Source organism: Cydia strobilella, chromosome 5 (genome assembly GCF_947568885.1).
Source record: "Cydia strobilella chromosome 5, ilCydStro3.1, whole genome shotgun sequence".
Lineage (NCBI taxonomy): Eukaryota > Metazoa > Arthropoda > Insecta > Lepidoptera > Tortricidae > Cydia > Cydia strobilella.
This window is the reverse complement of record NC_086045.1, coordinates 14378717-14402499: the sequence shown is the minus strand read 5'-3', so window position 1 is coordinate 14402499 and position 23783 is coordinate 14378717. Positions and strand designations below refer to the sequence as shown.

The 23783-nt window shown below is 37.0% G+C and overlaps 2 protein-coding genes across 3 annotated transcripts in view; one reads left to right on the top strand and one right to left on the bottom strand.

Annotated features, from left to right (window-relative positions):
• Positions 1–23783, top strand: part of LOC134741688 (GDP-fucose transporter 1) — a 268676-nt gene that overhangs the window by 100661 nt on the left and 144232 nt on the right. The gene's annotated exons all lie outside the window — the stretch shown is intronic.
• On the bottom strand, positions 3542–14276 carry LOC134741707 (lipopolysaccharide-induced tumor necrosis factor-alpha factor homolog). 2 transcript variants are annotated; one of them, XM_063674603.1, is made up of 3 exons: positions 14189–14276; positions 6221–6587; positions 3542–4083 (listed from the first exon to the last, which is right to left on the bottom strand). In XM_063674603.1, exons 1-3 carry the CDS (start codon positions 14241–14243, stop codon positions 3981–3983), a joined length of 525 nt encoding a protein of 174 aa, XP_063530673.1. In that variant the 5' UTR covers positions 14244–14276; the 3' UTR covers positions 3542–3980. The 2 variants fall into 2 exon arrangements, with proteins under 2 accessions (XP_063530673.1, XP_063530674.1); XM_063674604.1 differs by lacking the exon at positions 14189–14276 and adding an exon at positions 7828–7993 and having other exon boundaries at positions 3554–4083.

Here is a 23783-nt window from a genome sequence, read left to right as displayed (position 1 = left end):
TTTTTCAGATAGATTAATAATATATCTCAGATAGATAAATTACTCATGTATAGCAGTCCCCATTCTTTTAACAAGAAATCACAATTCGTTTGCTAACGTCTTATCAAAATATCATGTGTCAACAAAAATTACGTATATCACATGACCATGTCATAAGACAGCACTTCTTTGAAGTAGTGTTGTGGCTCATGCTAGACAATTCTTTTAAAAATTGAACTATTTATCAATTCACAGTTTATCAATGTATAATATCACCTACTTTTGACATGAAAATTAGAAAAACTGCTAATTACAGCCAAAAATAAGCAAAAAAGGCTGACCACTGGTGCATGGCTGAGCACTGGTGCCTCTACCCTATTTAAATATTTCCGAGTATATGAATTTATTTTTTATATCATCGTCACCTAGTACCCACAACCCACCATAACCAGTAACCCAAAAACCTTACGGAGCTTAGATTGTAAATAAAATGTATTTATTTATATTTCCGATACCCTCTTAACATCACTATTAATATCAATTAATACTTACTTACAGATGTAGTGCATAATCCTTTACTATCGTATTGTCACGGATACGTAGGAACGTGTCATGCTACTTATTTCAGTAAGTCTGTCTCAGTACAAAACGTTCCAATCTCAAGGTTGAGGTGGTTGGTAGTTGTAGTTACCACTGAGTTTTCTTAGAGCTTATGTAAAACTAGTTGTTTATTAACAAGGGGCCAACTTGTTGTTTAACCCCTCGTGCTAATTAAATAATATTGATACGTACACGAGCAAGCGAAAGATTCCAAAATTCGAAAAGTGGAATCTTGATGAGTGTTGCGAGGAATTCAAGGCACGAGGGTTAAACAAAGTTTGCTTCCGAATGAAACACAAAACTTTTCACCACACCAACGAGAGGAGAATACTAACTGTGAATCAATACGAATCATATTTAAATTAACGTTATTAAATATTGATCGTTCAAAATTATCACAACCTTTTAGACGCCAAGAGCCACTAAATATGTTGAGTGCTGTCGTGCATGCCACGCCAGCGACCACTAAAGTGGTCATGGCGGACTCTGTCAAAGCAATTGTCCTGGTGACAGATAAGGTTTATATTCGTCATTCACTAGTCGAGATATTGGCGTGTAGGCCACGTCTTGACGCTTGAGGAAAAGCGTTCAAAAGGTTAAAAGTAAATACTATCAGCCAACATGACCAAACAACTCCAAATTTGCATCAGATTACTTTGCCTCAAATGTGAATGAATATGCAACTTTCTCATCCGTTTTTGAAGTACAAACAGAGCCTTTACGAACTGTTGTGGTGAAAATATAATTTCACATTTATCAATCGCTTTCGAAATCGGGCTAACTAACCCTATTGGGGGCCTAGATTCGTTTCTGGGCGATTGAATAGCAGCAGCTTTTGTAAAAATTGAAATTGAAAATTGAAATTGCTACCTATATCTGTTAGTGTGTACAATATGTAAAACAAGAAATACCTACAACTAATTAACACTAATTATTTCGATGATGCGCTGGGCTCATGCAATTGGTTCCAACGCCTCATCAGTGGGCAGTCCACTCTGACGACAAATGTGTGTAAAAACTAGTAACTACTTAATTAATTACGTTGCTAAAGGGGACTGAGCTTCTTTAGAATGCTACCAGTATAGTGCTCAGATAAGGAGGAGAAGGGGGATGAATAAAACAATTATACCGTGACCAACAATTCTAAATTTTTAACTACGAGTATTACTTATTTATTCAACAGATTTCGATATTACTTACTCGTACAATCACCATAAAAGAAAATCGGAGTACGGGGCATTAATTTAAAACTAAACTAAGTAATAATTACATTGTACAACGAGGGGCGTAAGTGAAATATTGGAAACTAGGGTGTTAATTCTCCAGCCTGCGGCGCGACAGCCGCAGGCTGGAGTGAATTATAGACTCGAGTTTGCAATATTCTAACCCCTAGAGTTGCACACAATGTTTTTGATCACATTTGCGAAGAAAAAGTAAATTTTACGATTTTTAAGCGAAATAATTCATATTCGTTGGATTTCAAACATTCGTTGCCATATTGTCATGTTTTGACAGGTTAGTATTTAAAAGAGAAACTCATTTATACCTAGTTGATTCTTATGAATAAGTAGCCTATGTAGTTTAAAAAAAAGGTATAACTCCCAGGGGAACAATATAGGCCTTTATCCTTCAGTACACCTGCATGAAATAAGATCTTTTCCTCGCAAGTGTGATAAAATTTGTGTAATATACATAAGAATAAAATCATAATTATTTATTAATCATCTTTCATATTTGTAATTTTAATACATAACACATATTATACTTTAAAATTATTTATTATAGTTTTTTTTTTGTGATATCAATACAGTGAAAACCGCTTGCTGTGACCAGATTATAATTTTATCAAATTACAAACTACACTTTTGGTATTTCAGAGATCGCTTAAATGTTTTAAATAAATTAGCTCTCAGCCAGATTAATTTGAATTTAACTGGTGGAACCACATTACGAGTATTATTGAGATGCTAAAACTGTGTAGGTTTACGAATGATGTAAGTTGTTCGTGGCCAGAAATATATAGGTTTTTAGACGTTAAAAACTGATTATTGAGTCTCGTGTGACGGTAAAGCAGAAATAAAGGTTAACTAGACTTATATTGACCGGGATATAGACCGTGATTACCTTTTGTATTATTTGTGAGCTCCCGATATTTCGACGCAGTTACATGCATCATGTTCACGGGTGACTGAAGATAGCGGGTGGGTGTCAAAGTTGTGTAGACAGCGCTCTGTCTACCCTCATTCTTGCGCGTCGGCTGCGTTCACTTTCAACGTTACCAACGGTCGCATTCACACTTGTTGGTCCGGTCGCGTTCACACTCGTTGGTCTGTCCAAACACACTACACTCACGGTGTCACTACGCGTGTTTGATTCGGATATCACTGGTTTTTTACACAAACAAATCACAGGATTCCACACATTTGACAGTGTAAACCCATCTTCACGATTGAAATTTTTGTATTTGTGAATTTCAACGGCTTCTCTTACCAATCTTGGAATTAAAGAACACATTGCTGCGGTCAAGAACAATGACGTTCGCAAGTCAGCTATTGCTCAGCATCTCCTTGAGTCGGGTACAAATCACTGGATCGAGTTGCATAGTCCCAAGGTCATTTCGACAGAACGCCACTATATACCAAGATTGGTAAGAGAAGCCGTTGAAATTCACAAATACAAAAATTTCAATCGTGAAGATGGGTTTAAACTGTCAAATGTGTGGAATCCTGTGATTTGTTTGTGTAAAAAACCAGTGATATCCGAATCAAACACGCGTAGTGACACCGTGAGTGTAGTGTGTTTGGACAGACCAACGAGTGTGAACGCGACCGGACCAACAAGTGTGAATGCGACCGTTGGTAACGTTGAAAGTGAACGCAGCCGACGCGCAAGAATGAGGGTAGACAGAGCGCTGTCTACACAACTTTGACACCCACCCGCTATCTTCAGTCACCCGTGAACATGATGCATGTAACTGCGTCGAAATATCGGGAGCTCACAAATAATACAAAAGGTAATCACGGTCTATATCCCGGTCAATATAAGTCTAGTGAAACTAACCGTGAATCATTCAAAACTCTAATAAAGGTTAAGCTACATATTTATTTTACTTATAATTTATGTTCATATCCCATGAAATTTTGCCGGGTAAAGACGGAAACGTTTTGTAACTCCTTAATATAATAATACGTTAGTGTTAGGTAACATTTTTCTGATATGTATCATCCCCCATGCCCATCTCTTGTGTGTACTAGAGATGTCGTAAGACTGAAAACGACAAATTTGTTCGTACGAAGCTCACTACTAGGTTCTTCAAGTAGAGATTGACCATTGAGCGACGAGCACAAATAAATGCTATTATAGCATTGAAAATATTTCTTTAACTATAGCATGAAGCTACTTTAGTGTGCGTAAGATCCAACAAAGGTTCCGCAATTAGGGCAGTAGTGGTCAACGTCGAGGCAGGAGTCCATACAATACGGCACACACACGCAGCACCAGCACCTGAAAAAGGCATACACATCTTAAATTACACGAACAGTTACTATTCATACCAAAAACCAAAATCAAAAGTAATATCCATTTTTGTTAACTTTCAACTGCTCAGAGAATATCGTTGAACAACAACATTGTACAGAGGAGAGAGGTAATTTTTCGTTCCCGAGCGAAGCAAGGGCCTAGGTCGAGAATACGAGTAAAACGAGTATTTATGCTTTCTGTTTTTCATTTCGTTGCGAGAAAAATATATAAATATTACATATTTAAGCATATCTCGAAGTACTTTTTAGGATTACATAAATTAAAAATTAACTATGTATATGAGAAGTGATTTGTTTAAGCCCTACCTACTTTAAGGTTCTTTTTGTCAGAATTCGCGGACCAAAGAAAGAAATATATACATACTAATTTATTCTCCATATATAAATGTAATACAAAGTATTAGGTAATATATGTATAATGTTCGATAATGTGTTTTGTCAACAGATACTAACCTGTACCTAAGCACAGGCTTGGGTGATTCATATAAATCACGCGGTGGTGTCTGCCTATACCTGTTAATAAGTGCCTTCATTTTGCTGACGTATGTTATCAGCATGACCTTGATGTAATGACGTTTGTCACAATCGAGTGAATAGATAAAAACTCTAGCATTTCAACCAACTTAAAAAGGAGAGGGTTATCGTAATTCATAGTTAGGTTTTTATCTTAAATAATGTTGCCCGATTTCTTGAAGACGCCTGGACCGAATTGGAAAAGGAAAATAACGTCACAGCTGGTCTCATTGTCATCATGAGGAACGCTCATAGTTTCGCCATGTCCGTCTGTCTGTATGTCTGTCTGTTTGTCTGTCTGTCCGCGGCTTTACTCCGTGATCGTGAGTGCCAGAAAGCTGACATTTAGCATCACTACATAGTATAAAACAAAGTCGCTTTCAGTTGTCTGTCCGTCCGTCTGTCCCTATGTATGCCTAGATCTTTAAAACTACGCAACGGATTTTGATGCGGTTTTTTCTTAATAGATGAGTAATTCAAGAGAAAGGTTTATATGTATAATTTGTAAAGGTTTTGTGTAAATTAGTTGAACTACCCGTGCGAAGCCGGGGCGGGTCGCTAGTGGCTATATAAATCTGTTACGCCGAGAGTCGTAAAATAAAAACTACAAAAAATATTTTTTGAAAACCCTACACTGCATTTTGCCTCTTTGTTGATGACCAACGTAGCCCCTTATCTATAACCTGCAATTCCACTTATAGTCTATATAAGAGTTGTGCCTTTCCCGGGAACGGCACAGCTCTATTTGCAATTTATAGAGCAACGAAATCCCTCTAGTTAGTGTGCCATACTATCATTATTAATTAATCCGGGCGCCTGGCAGCTGGTCAGCGGTGGGTGTATTACCGCACCTTGGACGTCACCTGGCACTATACTTTTCCCCCAATTAAAACGCCTGGCAATGTTATATTCGAATTGAATACAAAATTAGCTATTAACTGCAAACCTATTTCCTAGCTCTCCGTCTATTAGTGCGTAATATGTCATCAAAATAAAACATATTTTTCCTCGCCTATAATCGTCTCGGCAATATAAACCATATTTACTTAACATTATTTGCGACTTTTTCAATCAAAAGGTACCACATTGTCGCATACAATAAGGACGAAAATTGCTTGTATCTTTATACTAAAAACCTGTCAGAGTGTCCTTATGGCAAGCCACAATGTGGTACCTTTTGATTGAAAACGACACATTTACGGTTTTCATCTTACATATTTTGATTATAATAGGAATGTTACTCGCCCATCAAGCTCCGTCAGTAAACAACTCTTATCACAATTGAGTAATATTTATCATTTTCTTAGAAGACTCCACAATTGCATTACCTACCTACTGGTTTATGAGTTTTATGACTATGATGCCATTATATCTTCGTATTCAAAATGTGTATTTTGTCGATTCATTTATAGTAAAAACACGTCTAAAAAGTAAGGTATTCATATGCGATAATTTGACTAATTTTGCCATAACAGGCAAGTTTTCTAGTATATGGCCAGACTATAAGTAACAAGCACCTACTAATGGAAAGGTCTTATAAAAGCGTAGGCTAGAAACAAGTGTATATGACAGCTGAAATCAAAACGTACCCAAGTACACAGAGTAAAGCCGCCATGAGATGCGTCTTCATAGTCGGTTTCCTGTCAATCCTTGTAGATATCTGGGCATTACAATTGCGGCACGTCGTGCGGGTAGACTCTGGCCCCACGACTGTTTGAACGATGATGGTCGGTCCTGCGATCACGGTGGCTCCAGGCGCCGTCGGGTGCACTGTCGGGCCAGCTTGAGGATGTGGGTACCCAGCGGTCGGGTGTGGATACCCGGTGTTAGCAACTTGTGGCGGGTGGGGGTATGCAAGCTGAGGGTGATAAGTATATGGAGGTGGCGCTGTACGAGGCGTCGTGTCCTGCATAGGAACCGTCGGGTACCCCTCGTCTAAATTAGAAGTGTCTTTACCTGAAAAAACAACTCGCTTTCGTAAGGGGACACATACCATAGGGGTAATATAATGCTGGTCTGAATACCTACTGATAACTGAATCTAAAAAAAACTAAGACGCAATGAGCATGTACTTGTACAAGAACAAAACAAATATTTTTATGGATAGGATTGATATTTAAGAGGCTAAAAATAAAGAAGGATCAGCATGCTTATAACACTACTAGCGACACGCCCCGGCTTCGCACGGGTTATACTGAAAATCCGTTCAGTAGTTTTAGAGTTTATCGCAAACATACATACACACAAACAGACGCGGCGGGGGACTTTGTTTTATAAAGTGTACCTAGTGAAACAGAAGAAAGGACCAACAAAGGGATAAATTGACATTATTCTACTAAAAAGAAAAAAAATCAGATTATAAAAACTAAACACAGCTACATAAATAATGGATGAGACTAGTAGATTTAGAAACTAATTAAGGATTTCTGGGCACTAGCACTAGCCCATTATCTCACGGCAGATCTGTGCAATAAGTATATTAAATAACCATCTCTTTATTGACGTTGTTAAACAGGTATACCTATGTACATACACATATAGATAAGCGGTGTTAGCAAAGACAACACAGGCAATACCATCTTGTTTTTACTAACACGGCTTCAGACACCCAAAACCCCAACCACAAGTGTCTAAAAGCAAAAGAGCGTATCACCGCGGCAATTAACCCTGAAATGCATGATTTTTTCCTTTTGGCCGATATTAATATGTGTCACGTAATTGTTTGCTGATTATGGTAAAAATTGTAAAATAGTTATTTGTTATACAAGGGTGCAAAGTTGTATTTTACCCGCGAGTGTAACACACGAGAAGTAAAATACATTTGCACCCGTGTGTTCAACACCACACAACAACAACAACAACAACAACAACAACAACAACAACAACAACAACAACAACAACAACAACGCCAAAAACGCCAAAAACGGTACGACACCACAGTATTGCAATATTATTATTAATATAATATTACAATATTATTATAATAATTGTAATACTGTGACGATACCGATCTGTCAGTGTCAAAAGTGACATTTCTTCAACCAAAAAAAGTCACTGACACTGACAGATCGCTATCGCACCACTGTGACTTCTTATATACATTGTTCGAAGCGGGCCGAAAGAAGTATATTAATTAGCAAACTCAAAAACGGCTCAACAGATAATGTTAACGCAAACGTCCCAATTTTAAACTAACCTTGCATTTTATGCGATGTCCAGTCACACTTGAATTGAGATTATTTCACCCGAGAGGTTATTATTACCCACTTTTAGGCACACAATGTGAACAAACTGAGTATAAACAATTAAACAAACCGGATCACACGTCCGAACAGCTAGCTTTTTGCTGCTCAACTAATACATACAGTTTCGTCACTAAAATTTACGTGCGGATAGTTGTTCTGATAAAACCAAATGCATTATGATTTTTTATCAGACAAGCACAGACGACTTAAACTATTGTGCTGTTAAAACATTTGAATTGAATTTAGTTATTGGCCTTGTTGGTCAAAGTTATGTTATCTTTAAGTAGCTACGTAGGTATATCTTTGAATATGTATAATGTTATTTACCTACGTTCTTGTACTAATATAATCTTTATTGTTTTTGCTCAATAAGCACCTAACTTACACTACCTATACATTGACCTACTAACACGAAATACCTAAGATACAAGTATCAAGTTACTTAGTTTAGGTATTGATGTAAAATATGTTAGAGCCAGTTACAATTTTTGCTTACAAGATCTTAAATTTTATGTTTACTTTTCTAAACCATGATTGTACATATATAGTATATAAGTACGATGGTTTGTATTTTTGGATATTTTTCAATGAAATAAATTTTATCTTTATTTTTAACATTTACATGTCGGAATGACGAAAAAAGATGTCTCATTGATTTGTTCAGACGAAAAAGTGCGCCTGGTTGTTTCTCATTTAGGAGTTATTTCATATCAATTTACTATATAAGTATATACCATACATATTTAATGAAAAATATTATAATCCTGTAATTTCTATATTTTCGCAATGTAGGTATTATAATATACGCAGAGAAATAAAATAGTTATTAATACTGCAAATTTAATGGATATTATTTTAGAGGACCCGAAGCGCGAAATAAGATCGACCTTCACTTATCTGCTTACCGGATGAAAATTATATTTTATCAGATGAAATTATGTTCCTGAACATATACCAATAGGCTTGCGGTAATAGTACATTTCGATGCTAGTGCGGAAAGTATGTCATTACGTCACGAGTACCGAGATAGAGAGCAAGACTCGGGACGAGTGAAGAATGACATTTCCGCACGTGTATCGAACGACGTTTTTTAATACAGTTGCGAAAAAATTAGAAAAACAACAAGTAAGGAATTCGAAACTTTTATATTATTAATTCTGTGACATCATTGACATTGCCATTATGAAGAGGTGTTTTTTTAGCTGGGTGTTATTATTATTGAACCCACTTCAATGAAAGATTTTTTTTTAAATGTATGTTCTATAAGACAGAAGCAATTGTAAATATAAAATATTGTACTATTATTACCCAAATATCGTTAATTACGATTATTTGTATATCGTACATTTATAAAAACAATATCGAATGTTGCCTTTGGAAACTTAAAGCAGAATGAAAAAACGCCTCTTCTTTGACAGGCGTTCCGTTCTATTCAGACAACTTATTAAGAACGGTTTTTCAATATTCAATATAAAAAAAATAGACGTGTTATAATGATGGAGAGGTAAGTAATAAAATATGAAATATGTATATTTTTTAATACAGTTGCTCAAAAAGTGCTACTTTTCGTGGCTGTTTAGCGTGCGGAAAGTTGGTTTTCGCGAACTAGTGCTTATTACTTTTCCAATTTTTTTAAATTTTTACTTGTTCCAATTCATGACTACTTATTCATGAGTGTTAATATTAGTTTCCTTTAAACGTCGTAATCAACACAAAAACCAACTGTTAATGTAAGAATACCAAAAATATGCATATTTCATATTTTATTACTTACCTCTTCATCATTATAAGTACACGCTTATTTTTTAATGTTGAAAAACCGTTCTGTATAAGTTGTCTGATTGGAACGGAACGCCTGTCAAAGAAGAGGTGTATTTTCTTACTGCAAGAATGTTTTAAGTTTCCAAAGGCAACATTCGATATTGTTTTAATAAATATACGATACACAAATAATCATAAATAACGATAATTTTATTTAGGTAATAATAGTACAATGTTTTAATATTTACAATTGTTTTTGTCTTATAGAACATGCATTTGAAAAAAAAAACTTTCATTGAAGTGGGTTCAATAATAATAACAAAATCTATTCTAGTCGAATAAAAGCTAGAAAAACACTTCTTCATAATGTCAATGTCAATGATGTCACAGAATTAATAATATAAAAGTTTCGAATTCTGTTCCTTACTTGTTGCTTTTCTTATTTTTTCGCAACTGTATTAAAAAACGTCGTTCGATACACGTGCGGAAATGTCATTCTTCACTCGTCCCGAGTATTACTCGCCTATGGCTCGTGACAAGATATCTCGGTACTCGTGAAGTAATGACATACTTTCCGCACTAGCATCGAAATGTACTATTTCGTATTCTTACTTTAACAGTAGGTTTTTATGTTGATTACCACGTTTAAAGGAAACTAATATTAACACTTATTAATAAGTAGTCATGAATTGGAACAAGAATAAATTAAAATAAATTGGAAAAGTAAAAAGCACTAGTTCGCGAAAACCAACATTCCGCACGCTAAACAGCTACGTAAAGTAGCACTTTTTGAGCAACTGTATTAAAAAAATGTTACATGGCTTTTTTAATAAAAAAAAATTATCGGTCTGTTAGCCGAACGAACTAAGTTTTAGTGGAAAGCATACAACATCAACAATGTGGAATATGCATAAGTAAATAATTTCATACAAAGGCGGTTAAATTACAAAATTAATTCAGTTTATTTTTATTTTACTAATTAGCAAATTAATCAACAGAGATATTATAGCCAAAGCTTTCCTGTAATATTGATATATGCAATGAGGATGTCGTCAAAAAGCTATGATGTAAAGTAAACCTATTTGGCTAATGGACTGACATAGGAATACGCAGACATGGCGTGCCTGCGCAATCCATCACTTAGTTAACAAAGTTGAAAAGGAGCATTCCACGGGCTGTCCCGTACAAACGCATTTTATTTTGTGTATTTGAACTATTTTCTCCGCGTTTTAAGCTGATGATTATTTTTCTGGCCGTATTTTTGCCCATTTATCACAGAAAAAGAAACTCCTAGACCTGCAAATCTTCAGAAAATTCGCGTGTGTACGGGACAACGGTAGAATATTTCGTGGAATGCTCCAAAATAGGTAGTCTGTGCGGAAAGAGAAGAGTCGCGGTATGTATGGAGCCCCATTACATTCCACGACTCTTCTCTTTCCGAACAGACTACCTACATAATATATCTACAGCGAAGAAGTATTGGAGCTTCCAAAACTATAAAATCGTCGTCTAGTATCTACTACACAAGCCTTATTGAGCTTAGGTGGACTAAGAGAATTTGTGTAAGATTGCCCCATAATATTTATTTACAGTACATATGTTGCTACTTTACCGCACTAGTGCGATAATTAGCACATTACGTAACTATGTCGAAAATTTAAAGGGCCATATGTACTGTAAAACGTTGTACGATACATGTGCGAATAGGTAATTCACAACTAGTGTCGATTTAAAACACTCCCTTCGGTCGTTTTTAATTTATCGCCACTCGTTTCTAATTTCCTGTTTTTCGCACTTGTAACGTAATGTACTTTTTTTAATGATGAATAGGCAGGTGTTTGACCACGATCCCACCTGATGGTAAGTGATGATGCGGTCTACGGTGGAGCACGCTTCACTATGAGATACCTATTAACTCTTGCCTAGATTGTACTCATGCGGAAACACAGACTCGGACAGGGCGTTCCACTCCTTGGCAGTTCGCATAAGAAATGTGGAAGCAAATAAATTGAAATTGAAATTGAAATTGAATTGAATTGAATTGAATTGAATTGAATTGAAAACGCTCCGTGCGTATTTTTGGAGTTCCTACCACGAAGCGATGCCGGAGTGCCGTTTGTCTTGTAGTCCGACTATTATGCATTTAACTATTTTACAATCAAGAAAGTGATATACCTATATATAAGTATGTATCAATAAATATAATTTAAATACAAGCCTCTGGCCGTGACTTCGTCTGCGTAGAAGTCGATAAACTGCCGGGGCATTACTTGTTTGCCACCGACGTGGTATAAAAAAAATTAAGATTGTCCTATAATATTTATTTATTAGATCGGCATATTATAAATATGTAACTCGTTATGTATTAACATCAGGATGTCCCATCCTCTGCTGGGCAAGTGGTCAATGGGTATTTTTGTCGTATTTAGCTGTTTAATTAATTTACTCCGTTAACGACGATAAGATAAGCATTCATTCTTAGAATCAACTTTTATTAAACATTGAACATGCGAGAATGTACGTGGAATTCCATTTAATCTAATGTAATTTTAGTACCTACGTACCTAGGCATAGAGAAATAAGTAAGCTTTATTATTTATCTTTGGTGTAGGTGTAGGTAATTTGTACTAGTATTAGGTAATTGAACCCCAAGAGGCTAAGTTTTTCAATAGTTCAAACAAGTATTCTAGTTTGTTTTCATCAATACAGTTTTTGAGTAATATACCAGTGTTTTACATTATATGAATTTTAATGTAGAAAAATGGGAAATCATCAGTGAATAGTAAATGAACAGGTTGACGCCAGTCAATGAACTAACCTTATAATGAGATTATGAGAAATATTAATTTGTTTGGAATTTTCAGTAAGTATTTATACGAATTCATTAGTAATTTTAATTCAAAATTCTAGAACGTAGTTCATTTACTAGCCCCAAAAGTCAAAACAGGTGGTTGTAGTGTGGTCTGTTCATTTACTGGTATTAGAGGGTTTTGAGCTCCAGTTTTAAAACGCTTGTTTAAAATTAATTCGTTATTAGTAATTGCTATTAACTAAAGTTTGCCGCCTTTTTCTACCAACAAAACTGGCTTGCCAAAGTTTATATTGCATGATTATTTTGAATTACCATGGCAGTACGAGTTATAAAAAACAATTAAGGAGGGAAATTGTTTTTGACGTTTCTTAATATTGGTTAGTTTTGAGGTTCGATTCGAGTGATGTATGATGCTTTAATTATTGATTTACCTCTTCGCATGTTTAGAGAAAAATACTATAATATATATGTGCCTTAGCAGGAATAGCGATTTGTGAATTCGTCTTTTTTGGCGGACTCAGCTTTGCATCCCCCGGCAAAATAGAAGCTCATCCACGAATTACCATTTCCCGGCCTCTGCATTAATGTACAGTCAGCAGCATAAGTTGCTAAGCGGGCGAGGTGTTCAAAATTACCTTGACACGCTCTTATTCTCTTAACAATAAAGTCGCGTCAAGATCATTTTGAACACCTCGCCCGCTGCTTAGCAACTTCTGCTACTGACTGTATTATAGAATTGTGGAGTAGTTTTTTTTTTTTCAAATATAGAATTTAATGGGAAGACATATAAAAATATCTAGTCTCTAAAGAAGTTAATTCTGTCTATTAAATCAATAAGTTAGCTGCCAGAGGCCAATCAATGAATATGGTGATGACGTCACATCGGGCCGTCAAGGACCGCGCACAAAGGCCCCTATTTGTCCCCGACCGGCGGCGGACAAGCAATCTCCTAATTGAAATGTCCAGCGTGTTCTGTAAATGGACAAAACTGAAATTCTGAATATAAACGTTGCTCCGGAAACTTCGAGGTACGCGATTAATCAACATGTCTGGACAATTCTGTGTTTGACTTTAATTTCCAACAGAGTAAAAAATGGTATTAGAGAGGAATCGTCCTCGTCCTACATGCGCACCAGTTTCCGATAATTCGAAAATGAATGTGTGCCGGTGCCATACATGAACACGTATAGTTAATCAGACAGAAGTGCAGTTCGAATTAATACCTACATTATACCTAGCTTCTTTTATTTTTCATTGTTTCAAGATTGGTGGGCTCTATTTCTTGACCGCATTAAAAGAGTAAAACGTCATAGAAAGTTTTCTGAAATCGGTCTTGTTTTAGAGATAATGACAATTCTTTTGATAATTTGTTTCTGTAATAACTCAGTGAAAAATGCCTTTTTGGCTGCGACGCTGTCACTATGTGACTTGATTTAGGCATACCTACTAACAGACATAAGTTTTAATGGAAACTCCGAATTGATCAAAAGCCATATAACATTTTTGGCTCCTTATGACCTTAGGAGAGCGTGCGCAGGCAGCGCAAGTTAAATCTGTCGGGTTATTCGAGCCTACGGTGATACATTTAGTTTAATAGCCTATCTTGCTGCAAAGAAATAAACAAATAGCAGAATTTATCCCCAACTTTAATACAACGTTAATGAAAATAATAAGACTATTTTTTTCTTTTAAGTATTTATTCACATACTTACACAATACAACTTCCACTAGGCACTTACCGTAATGGGTAGATAGCGTGCAAGGAATATTTGCACTGGACGATGAATCCATCATTGTGGCCGTTTGTTTTAGACTAGTCTGCGCCGGACCAATACTACCAATAGTGAGTGTTCTAAAAGAGCATTATAAAGAATGCTTTCAATTTACTAAATTAATATTTACGGGCAAGTTTACATCTATATAAGACTAGGTAAATGATACGGCTGATACATAAGGCATCATTCTGTGAATTACTTACCTTATGACAATTGCTTTAAAACCGGAACATCCTACAAGACACGAAAAATAAAGAACCAAAGGGAATCACAAACCATATAAAAGAAAAAAATTCAAATATCGTTCATTTATCATCTAATTTACGAGATAATGGAATTATAAAGAATGCTTTTAATTTACTAAATTAGGTAATAATTATGGGCAAGTTTACATCTATTATATCAGACTAGGTAAATGATACACCTGATAATTCTATAAAAGGCATCATTCTGTGACTTACTTAGGTAAGTAAAGTCGTAAGGTTATGACAATTGTTTTAAAACCGGAACATACTTACTACAAGAAACGAAAAAGTTAGAACAAACGGAATCACAAAAAATACTAAGTATGTACCTATTTAATTTTTAATTTCAAATATCGTTCATTTATCATCTAATATACGAGATAATGGAATTGTGCTTGCCACATTTCACCGACAACGTATTCTGTAAAATATAATAGAGTAAACAGGCATTTACGTGAACCGCGGAATGTTGTTCATCATTTCACATCTGTATTCCATTAGCAAATACGGTTTGGCCTACCTAAAGATTTACCAATTAACGTTGACCTCCCGTACCCCCTCTGAGAGTTTGTGAAAGCTGTGTTTGGGGGAAGTTAATGCTTAATCAGAGGTCTGGCGTAACTAGACGATAGCTAAGACGCAACAAACGCCTGAGGTGCCACAGACCAGGTAACGAGTAGCGGATTGAGGGCTGTCACTATGGCTAACCGCATGTGGAATGTTAGAGAAGTCGCATTTGATCCGTCAATTGTGGGATGTCCTGTACACTTATAGTTTGTGATTTCATAATAGGTATAACGTTTCGAAAAAATTACTTAAAACACCATCGTCGGGGTTCAAAAATATTGATACCTACTGAGAGTTTTATTCAGACCTGACCGAAATATTGTACCCTCAAAAGGAAATATAATATAATATTAGATCTTTTTTACAAAAAAACAAAAAACAGAACAGTACCTCCATTGATTTTTCATAGACAATTAAATTTAGGTCATTTTGAGTGACTTAGTTCTAATTACCTACCGTTTTTTGGGTTTTTTGGGTACAGTTCGCACTGTAGGGTCAGCACAAAACAATAACTATGTTCATTTTTTGGTAAAGGTCCCACAGTGTCTAAATAAACCTTTTCTAAAGCGCTATTAGCAGTAGTTGTTATTTCCATTACCTGTTTAGTTGGTGCACAATATTTTTGTTTTTGGCATTGAGTGCATTTTGATACAAAATCTCGTATATGTATGTGTGTGGTTACGTATGTATTTTAAAAACTTACACCGACTCGGCACAGTTCTAACTCGGTTACTTACATAAAAAAAACATGAAGTAACTACTACCACAAAAGCCAGATAACAGATGAAAGTGACCAAATCTCAAAGTTTATTATAATGTAATTGAAAAGCGCCAGCCCTGTCAGGGGAAACATGTCAGCTAGCCCGTGTAATCTCGTTCGGATCGCGGGCCTGAATTTCATAAGTGCTCGGTTCAGTTAATGGATGAAAACATTAACTCCTTAGGGTCTGACGAATTTAGGTGGCTCTACCCAGGTGGCTTGTGAGCGTGACCGCTGAGAATTAACCGCGGGTTGGCAAATTGGCAATCAGCGGAAATCACTTGAGATGCCAATTTTATGCCTATTTTATAAAGTTGAAACTTTAGTCGCAATTTGAAAAGTCTAAAACGGAAACATTTATGCAATTGATACTACATATGACAAGATGCCTAATTAGGTATTGTCGATCGTATGTGTAATATTGTAACTTAAGTAATAACTATAAAATAGGACTCATTACAAACTTTTTGTTTAGCAACCGCCATTATTTAAGAGGAAATTGTCCTTACAAACATACTGTAATTATAATTTTTCCTTATAACTGTAATTGGGTCTCAATTACATTTTGTAATTATAATTGTTAATTTGGAGTTTAATTACTTATATCCAACATTGGCAAGCTGTATATTTTTCTTTATCAGCGCTCCTTTAATTTTTTCCTCTAGTTCTGCTAAAAAAGACAACAAATATTTGTGAGGGTAAACCTAATATAGATTTTCGCGCACTGACCCGCCTGTTGCTATCTCTATTGCACGCCCATAATTAGGTATATTGCTGTCCCACCCATGATGCCAGTTGTCAATGTCACTGTGCGAGCTAGACAGCAATATAATTATGCGCGTGGAATAGAGATAGCAACAGGCGGGTCTATGTATGAAAATATATATGGAAATTCTCTTCTTTACCAGATATCTTTAGAGCAGATAAACCACGAAAATGAACACAAGAACCTTATTTAGGTGTTATGAAAATTGTTACTTATAGACCGACTGTTATACATAAATGTGAACAAAAAGTTCATAGAACGGTTACTATCCAAATATAAATCAGCCAAGGTTCCATCTACTATTAGTAGTGTGGCCGCTGAATAATTAGGCGGTTTCTACTAATATTACGTTAACATAATAATTTCAATAAAATAAAATGAAATGTCAATTAATTTCATTTAATTAAATTACTCCATCTCGTTGGAGGCCTACCGGCAGTTCGTCTTCCGGTACGTGGACGCCACTCCAGAACCTTCCGGCCCCATCGGCCATCAGTTCTGCGAGCAATGTGTCCCGCCCACTACGACCTGGTGAAGGTCGCGGGAATTCAGTGGATGCGAGCGGCACAGGATCGGTCGGAGGGGCGAGCCTTGGGGGAGGCCTATGTCCAGCAGTGGACGTCTATCGGCTGACATGATGAATTAAATTACAAATAAAATAACTCATTTATTTATTAAATTACAAAAGTAATTAACTACTTACTACCAACACTCTAAGGGCCACTTGCACCATCCCACTAACCCGGGGTTGACCGGTTAACGGTAACGGTTTAACCGATTAACCCCGGGTTAATGAGATGGTGCAAGTGGCGCTTAGGTGGTAAATTTAAATAGATATATAATACCGCAAGATGTGGGTTATTGACACTTGTACAGCTACCACCAGTTTAGCACTGACATAAATGCTAGCGTGAACGTAACTTACTTTTTATGGATCTCGCTCGTACTGGCATCGTGCGAGCGAGATGTATAGAAAGAAAATTACGTAGATGTCAGTGTTGACAATGTCAGAGTGACTCGTGGTACGGGTACTGATTGAGCATGTACCTAGGCACCTATTATTTGTAAATTATTACGATTGCCAAAGGTCTCCATCTTATTAAACCCCATTACGTTATATTATGGTCAATAATCAATATATATTATTATTTAAATCACATAAGTTTTACATGGATATCTAAACTACACTAATTGCTACACTAAACAATAATTGTTGATGTGTTCTTTTTTTGCTTGTACGTAAATTCCATGTTGACGTGTAAAAGTGCCTATTTGCTGAATAAATGAAGTTTGAAGTTTGGCACTCTAATATGTATATCACAGTTCTTTGCTCAATCTCGTAGTTTAAAACATCCAATTCCTAAAATTTTAAGCCGGAAGTTAAAAAAAGTAAACTGTCCAGAATAAATCCTTATAGCCTGGAATATTTATGACGTGTTATATTTTGCCATATCGGGCCTTTGCACGCGTTTCCACAACATTGAGCGACTATAGTTAAACAAGGGACACGGGCGATCCCAAAAATGTGAATAACCACTGTGCAATATTTATATGGCTGTGGGGTTAGAGAAACTAGCGCTGTCTTCTAGCACCTTCAATAATAATAGGTATTGAACCGTAAAGTTAAGAAGAAAGGGATCGGCCTTTTCTCCATACAAACGTAGTCCCCATTTTCCTCTCTGGATATTGACATTATGAAAAATATTTTTACATAATTTGATGTATATTAACCATAGCTTTGCCCCTACGTTTGACTTTTATAGATTTTTTGATAATTATAAAAATTAGGAGAAAAATTCAGATTTCATACAAATTTTTAAATACTCCTATATATCTTATTGACAGAAACAAATTACTCCCTCACAAACCAAAGTAAAAGACAAACTTAAACAAACTCCTTTTAGCCGGAGGACAATACAAACAAGCCGCACCTGATGCAATCTCATTCCGTTTCCTTGTCATATAGTTAAAACTTGTTATGGGGACACGGCGGTGTCTCCAGCCAAGACTAAACCTTAGCCCACAATAAAATTGCACACGGTTCTACGCAGTGCCGGCCCGAGTCCTTGATCAGGGTAGAGCGAAATCGGGTTTTGTCGCCCTTCGTTGAAGCTTTTTACCCAAAAGCAAAACGAACCGTATTTTGGGCTCGTGACCCGCGACACACTCGCGTCTTTTAAAACTTTTTTTTTCTCATTTGCCATTTTGGCGCCCCCCTTGCCATCCGGCGCCTAGAGCGGCCGCTCCACTCGCTCTATTCTAGATCCGGCCCTGGTTGTACGCCAATACGCGAAAACGCGCGAAAGGATGCGAGTCGTATAGTTAGTTACCTAAATAGAAGCCTCACTATTTTTATTAAGAATTTTCTAATTATTTGTCACTAGGTAGTTGTCACATTATTACGTGATGGCTGAGAGTGTTATGTACGTTTAGGACATTTTGCATTTGGTGCATGGTGCATTTTCGTAAAAACATGAAAGATATGGGGCTATGTAAATAAAAGTAGTGAAAAACTTACAAAGGTACCTATTAGATTTATTCTGCAATTTAATAATCTTATAAAATACATGCCCGCTACTGTTAGTTTACTCTTTTTATTTCTGGATACGAATACAGTCCCACTTTAAGCTTAATGAGCCAAGATGCGTGGTGGCGAACGTACTGACTCATGTGGCATCCCACAAAAGGCACTTACCCCTTTCCCACGGTACCAGTCAACCCATCCGGCCTTTTGCCATCCGACCGACTAAGGCCCGGCGGCTTCAGCACACAAGGGATATTGGTTGATAACAATGCCCTTCGGATAATGTCATATAAAGCGTGGGTGCCGTGGGAACCTCCCCGCGCACCGGCAACAGCTCAAGGCATCGTGCCCGTTACTCTGCATAGATGTGGTTGACAAACATCGCAGCCCAGACGGACTACCTCCACGGACACTACCCCCGCGCCGATGCCAGGAAGGCCGGAAGGCACACATCCCGCACGCGCCGTAGTCCGCTACTCCGTATAGGCAACGAAGCCAGGTCCCACTGGTCCGAATTCAAGCGACATTCAGAACACACTCAGTACGTTCCTTCACCACAAGGTCGAACGATTCAATGTGGCCGGGGTGCAGCCAGGCAGGCACCGTACGCAGAAAGTACGTCACCTTGCGAACTGCAAAGCAGGACCTCAGCAAGGTGAGTGCCACATGAGCCGAGAGCTTTTTTAGCCTCTCATCAGCGGATCTAAGAAGCTGCTCTCTCACCTTGAAAGCTTCAGGTATAGCTGCAGGGAAAATCGGAGAACCCAGGAGATCAAAGTTTTGGGTAGATGACTCCTTAACACCAGGGAGTAAGGTACCAAACAAAGTGAATGAAGGTTGAGAGATGGCGCTACAGGGAAAAACTCACACTTGCTGGAGTTGGTCTCGAGTCCCAGCTCCCGGAAAAGAGAAAGGAGCGCAAGCAGATCCTGTTCGACCTCATCTGGCCTACCCCCTAGATTTCCACGGAACAGGCGGAGTCGGCGCGTAATTCACATTTGTACAGCCGCAAGCCGGTCGGCTCCTCGCGGACGGCTTCGGTCAGATTCCATCGCTTCTGCCATACATAACGTATAGACACATTGAAAATACACTACCGCGTTGCCCGACTCCAGCCGGTCGGTGGGAATCGTACGCAGTAAACTTACTTCAGATACACATCTATCTGACTTGGCCTGTTTTCGTAAATCTTCCTGGAATATAGTTTTCAAGTTACAAGTTGCGACAGTGCGATCCCGCGCGGCCAATTTCCCGACACACAAACCGAGCGCCAACTCGCCCCGTACAACTTGATAATTGATCTTGTGTATTTCGCACTATTGTACTATTGTGGAGTAAATATAGATTGACATATTAGTACCCTGATTAGGACATTAAGTAAGTACCTGCCTTACAATTAACATCGCAAAATTGTTTTTATTTTTTATTGTGATAACATTTTGCAAGGCCACTAGGTATTGGCCACTACGTAGTAATTGGCCACTCTTGTTTCTCTGATTTGTTAGGAGTGGCCAATTACTATGTACCTAATTAATATGAACCTTCTATACTCTACAGCATATAAGGTACCTACTACTGTCATGTAGCTTTACGCATATTTACAATCATTCTTCAGAAATGACTATTTAGGTACATTATTAGGTTATAAAATGATGTTTTGCTCTGATTCCTCCCTGTTGGCGCGAGAAGGGCGAACAACTACAAAATCACATCGTTTAATTTTGATGTCAAAATGTAAGTTTGAATTACCCTCCTGGCGGGTTTTTATTTCATTTACACGCACGTGCAAGTTAGCAACAACGAAGGCCGACGTTTCCATTTCCCGAATGTTGTGGGAATTTAAAAGTGTCTGGGCAAGTAATTGCGCTGCCAGTTTCAGCCAGTGGATTTGAAAACTTAGTGGCTTCCGGCTCTGCTAGTTTTCTTCCGCGCCGTATCCAGTTCGGTTTAAATCTGCTAGTTCCTTGAACTTGTAAAGTTCAAAGCATAAGATACATGTAATACATTGTAGTAAATAGCTCAGAAGATTTTTTCGAATTAAAACGTAGCACAATCCCCATTTCATCATTTCATTTCATTTCAGACGACCGGTCTGGCCTAGTGGGTAGTGACCCTGCCTGTGAAGCCGATGGTTCTGGTTTCGAATCCCGGTAAGGGCATTTATTTGTGTGATGAGCACAGATATTTGTTCCTGAGTCATGGGTGTTTTCTATGTATTTAAGTATTTATATATTATATATATCGTTGTCTGAGTACCCATAACACAAGCCTCCTTGGGCTTACCGTGGGACTTAGTCAATCTGTGTAAGAATGTCCTATAATATTTATTTATTTATTCATGGTTACGACTATGTTGATAAAATACGCCAAGTTTTTGTAATGTTATCTCAACTACAAAGGGGTGCTCAACCACTTACTATTTGAGGAGTTCCCTCGATTTATCATGGATTAGATTTTGACAAAAATGGGACCAATCTGTAAATACCTATATACTTTCAATAAAAAAATCCAATTCGGTTGAGAAACATTGCCTAACCATGGGAAGTGGAAGTTGAAGTTATTTAACTTCTACTTCTTCAACTTCTCGAATTTCTTCAACTTCTCCAAATTCTACATTTTCCCCAACTCTTCAACTTATCTAACTTCAACTTATCTAACTTCAACTTCTCTAACTTATTTATCTTCCTAAACTTCTTCAACTACTCCAACTTCTTCATCATATTCAACTTCAACTTCTTCAAGTTCTTCAACGTTTTTAACTTCTTCAACTTCTCTTACTTCTTTGACTTCTTCAACTTCACTAGACTTATATTGACCGGGATATAGACCGTGATTACCTTTTGTATTGTTTGTTATTCAACTTCTTCATCTTCCCCAACTCTACAACGTATCTAACTTCAACTTCAATTTTTTTATCTTCCTTAAGACCGAAGAAGTTTTTCAACTTCAACTTCTCCAACTTCTTTAATTTCCTCATCTTCTGCAACGTTTCAACTTCGTTAACTTCTTCAAATTCTCCAACTTCTTCTACAACTTCTTCAACTTCCCCTACGTCTTCAACTCTTCGTCTTCAATTCCGCTTAACAGCCACCCTCTTCCCATTATTATGAACTAGCTTTTGCCCGCAACTTCGTCTGCGTGGAATTAGTAATTTAGGTACCTTAGTTATTAAACAAATATTTTTTTACACCCTTCTTTTCACCCCTATTTCCCACGAAGTACCTATTTCTAGTGAGAGTTCAATTATTATTTAAGTATATTGTTCATTATTGTGTTGCCACATTTCCTTCGCGATTAGGACGTTAATCCGTCACTAATTCTATCAAGGAAATTGGTCTCATATATGGGCAGGGGCACCCCAGTACACGCTTTGAAAAGATTAGGCTTACAAATAATTGGTACAATATAATCTACGGTAATATAGACATCATCTGCATTTAGTATCCTTCACTGACCCTTTAGCACTAACATTTTTTCCCATTATGGCATGGCACTGTATAAAATAATGCCATTAGTGTGTCAATTGGCAAAACAAAACATATTTTCATAATATTACCAAAACGTACCCTCGTAGCAGCATCACGCCCCTTCGTAAAACTTTTATAATTATTTATCAAAGTAAATAAAACTCTTTAATATGTATCGACTAGTAGGTGCATACGCAATGTTCGTATTATTTCCTTTTTTTATTTTCCTTGACCCATGTTATAGCCGATTATTTTCAGTTGCTGTATAAAAATAATGAAATCTGTGGATTTATTGCAATTTTGTTTAGTTTTTTTTTATACCGTCGTAAAGTAGTAACAAGATTTCCAATTGTATACAGATCGCGTTCGTATTCCTAATAGTTATCAACGGAAATCTGAAAACTATCAACTACAATTTTAGGGTCATTCTCTGAGAATATGTCTGCGGTTGCTTCTAATTGCCACGACTCTTTCCATACATTTTGTATGAAAATATATGGGTTGCGGCAATTAGACCGCACATATTTTTTGAGAATTACCCTTTATACGAATTTATAATAAGCAAGACTTGATAAATAAATATTGTGTTCACCGACTTCGAAATTGAATAAATGGCCTCGCCCTCGTATCTTTTCTGCGAAGATATTTAATTGATGTGTATATTTTTCTACACAAAAATACGTACTTATAACAAAATATTCATATATTCTGCGCATTGTTTTTTACCAAATTACGAAGAAAAACCTCTAGCGTTCGGACTAACCCGCTCGCGCCCGTGCCTTGCTAGTTGCGATGCTGTACCACCACGTACCACGTGTCCGCGAATCACTCGTATCTCCATCCCTTTGATGTTCCCTCAATGTTTGTCTCAAAGCTGTATTTAATTGCTACCTCATTATTTTCGGATTATTTACAGAACGATTTAATCGCACTGACCGTTCAAACGATGTCAAACCAATTTTAATCGTCAAACGTTTTGTGATTGCAACAAGTATAAAACATACTCGTAATTGCTGTAAAATTTCGGAGGGGTTCAAGGTAAATACCGATGATTGGTAGAGGGGATGTTGTCAGACAGGACAATATACTTGTAGTAAACACATTACGTAAAGTATTGAGTAGATCTTTCACTTAGGGTCGGTTGCAGCAAACCGTCTGTCACCGTTTTACCGTTCGCTAAATTTTATTGTGTGGAAAGTTTCATAGTTCTCTGTTGCTTGACGTTAATCA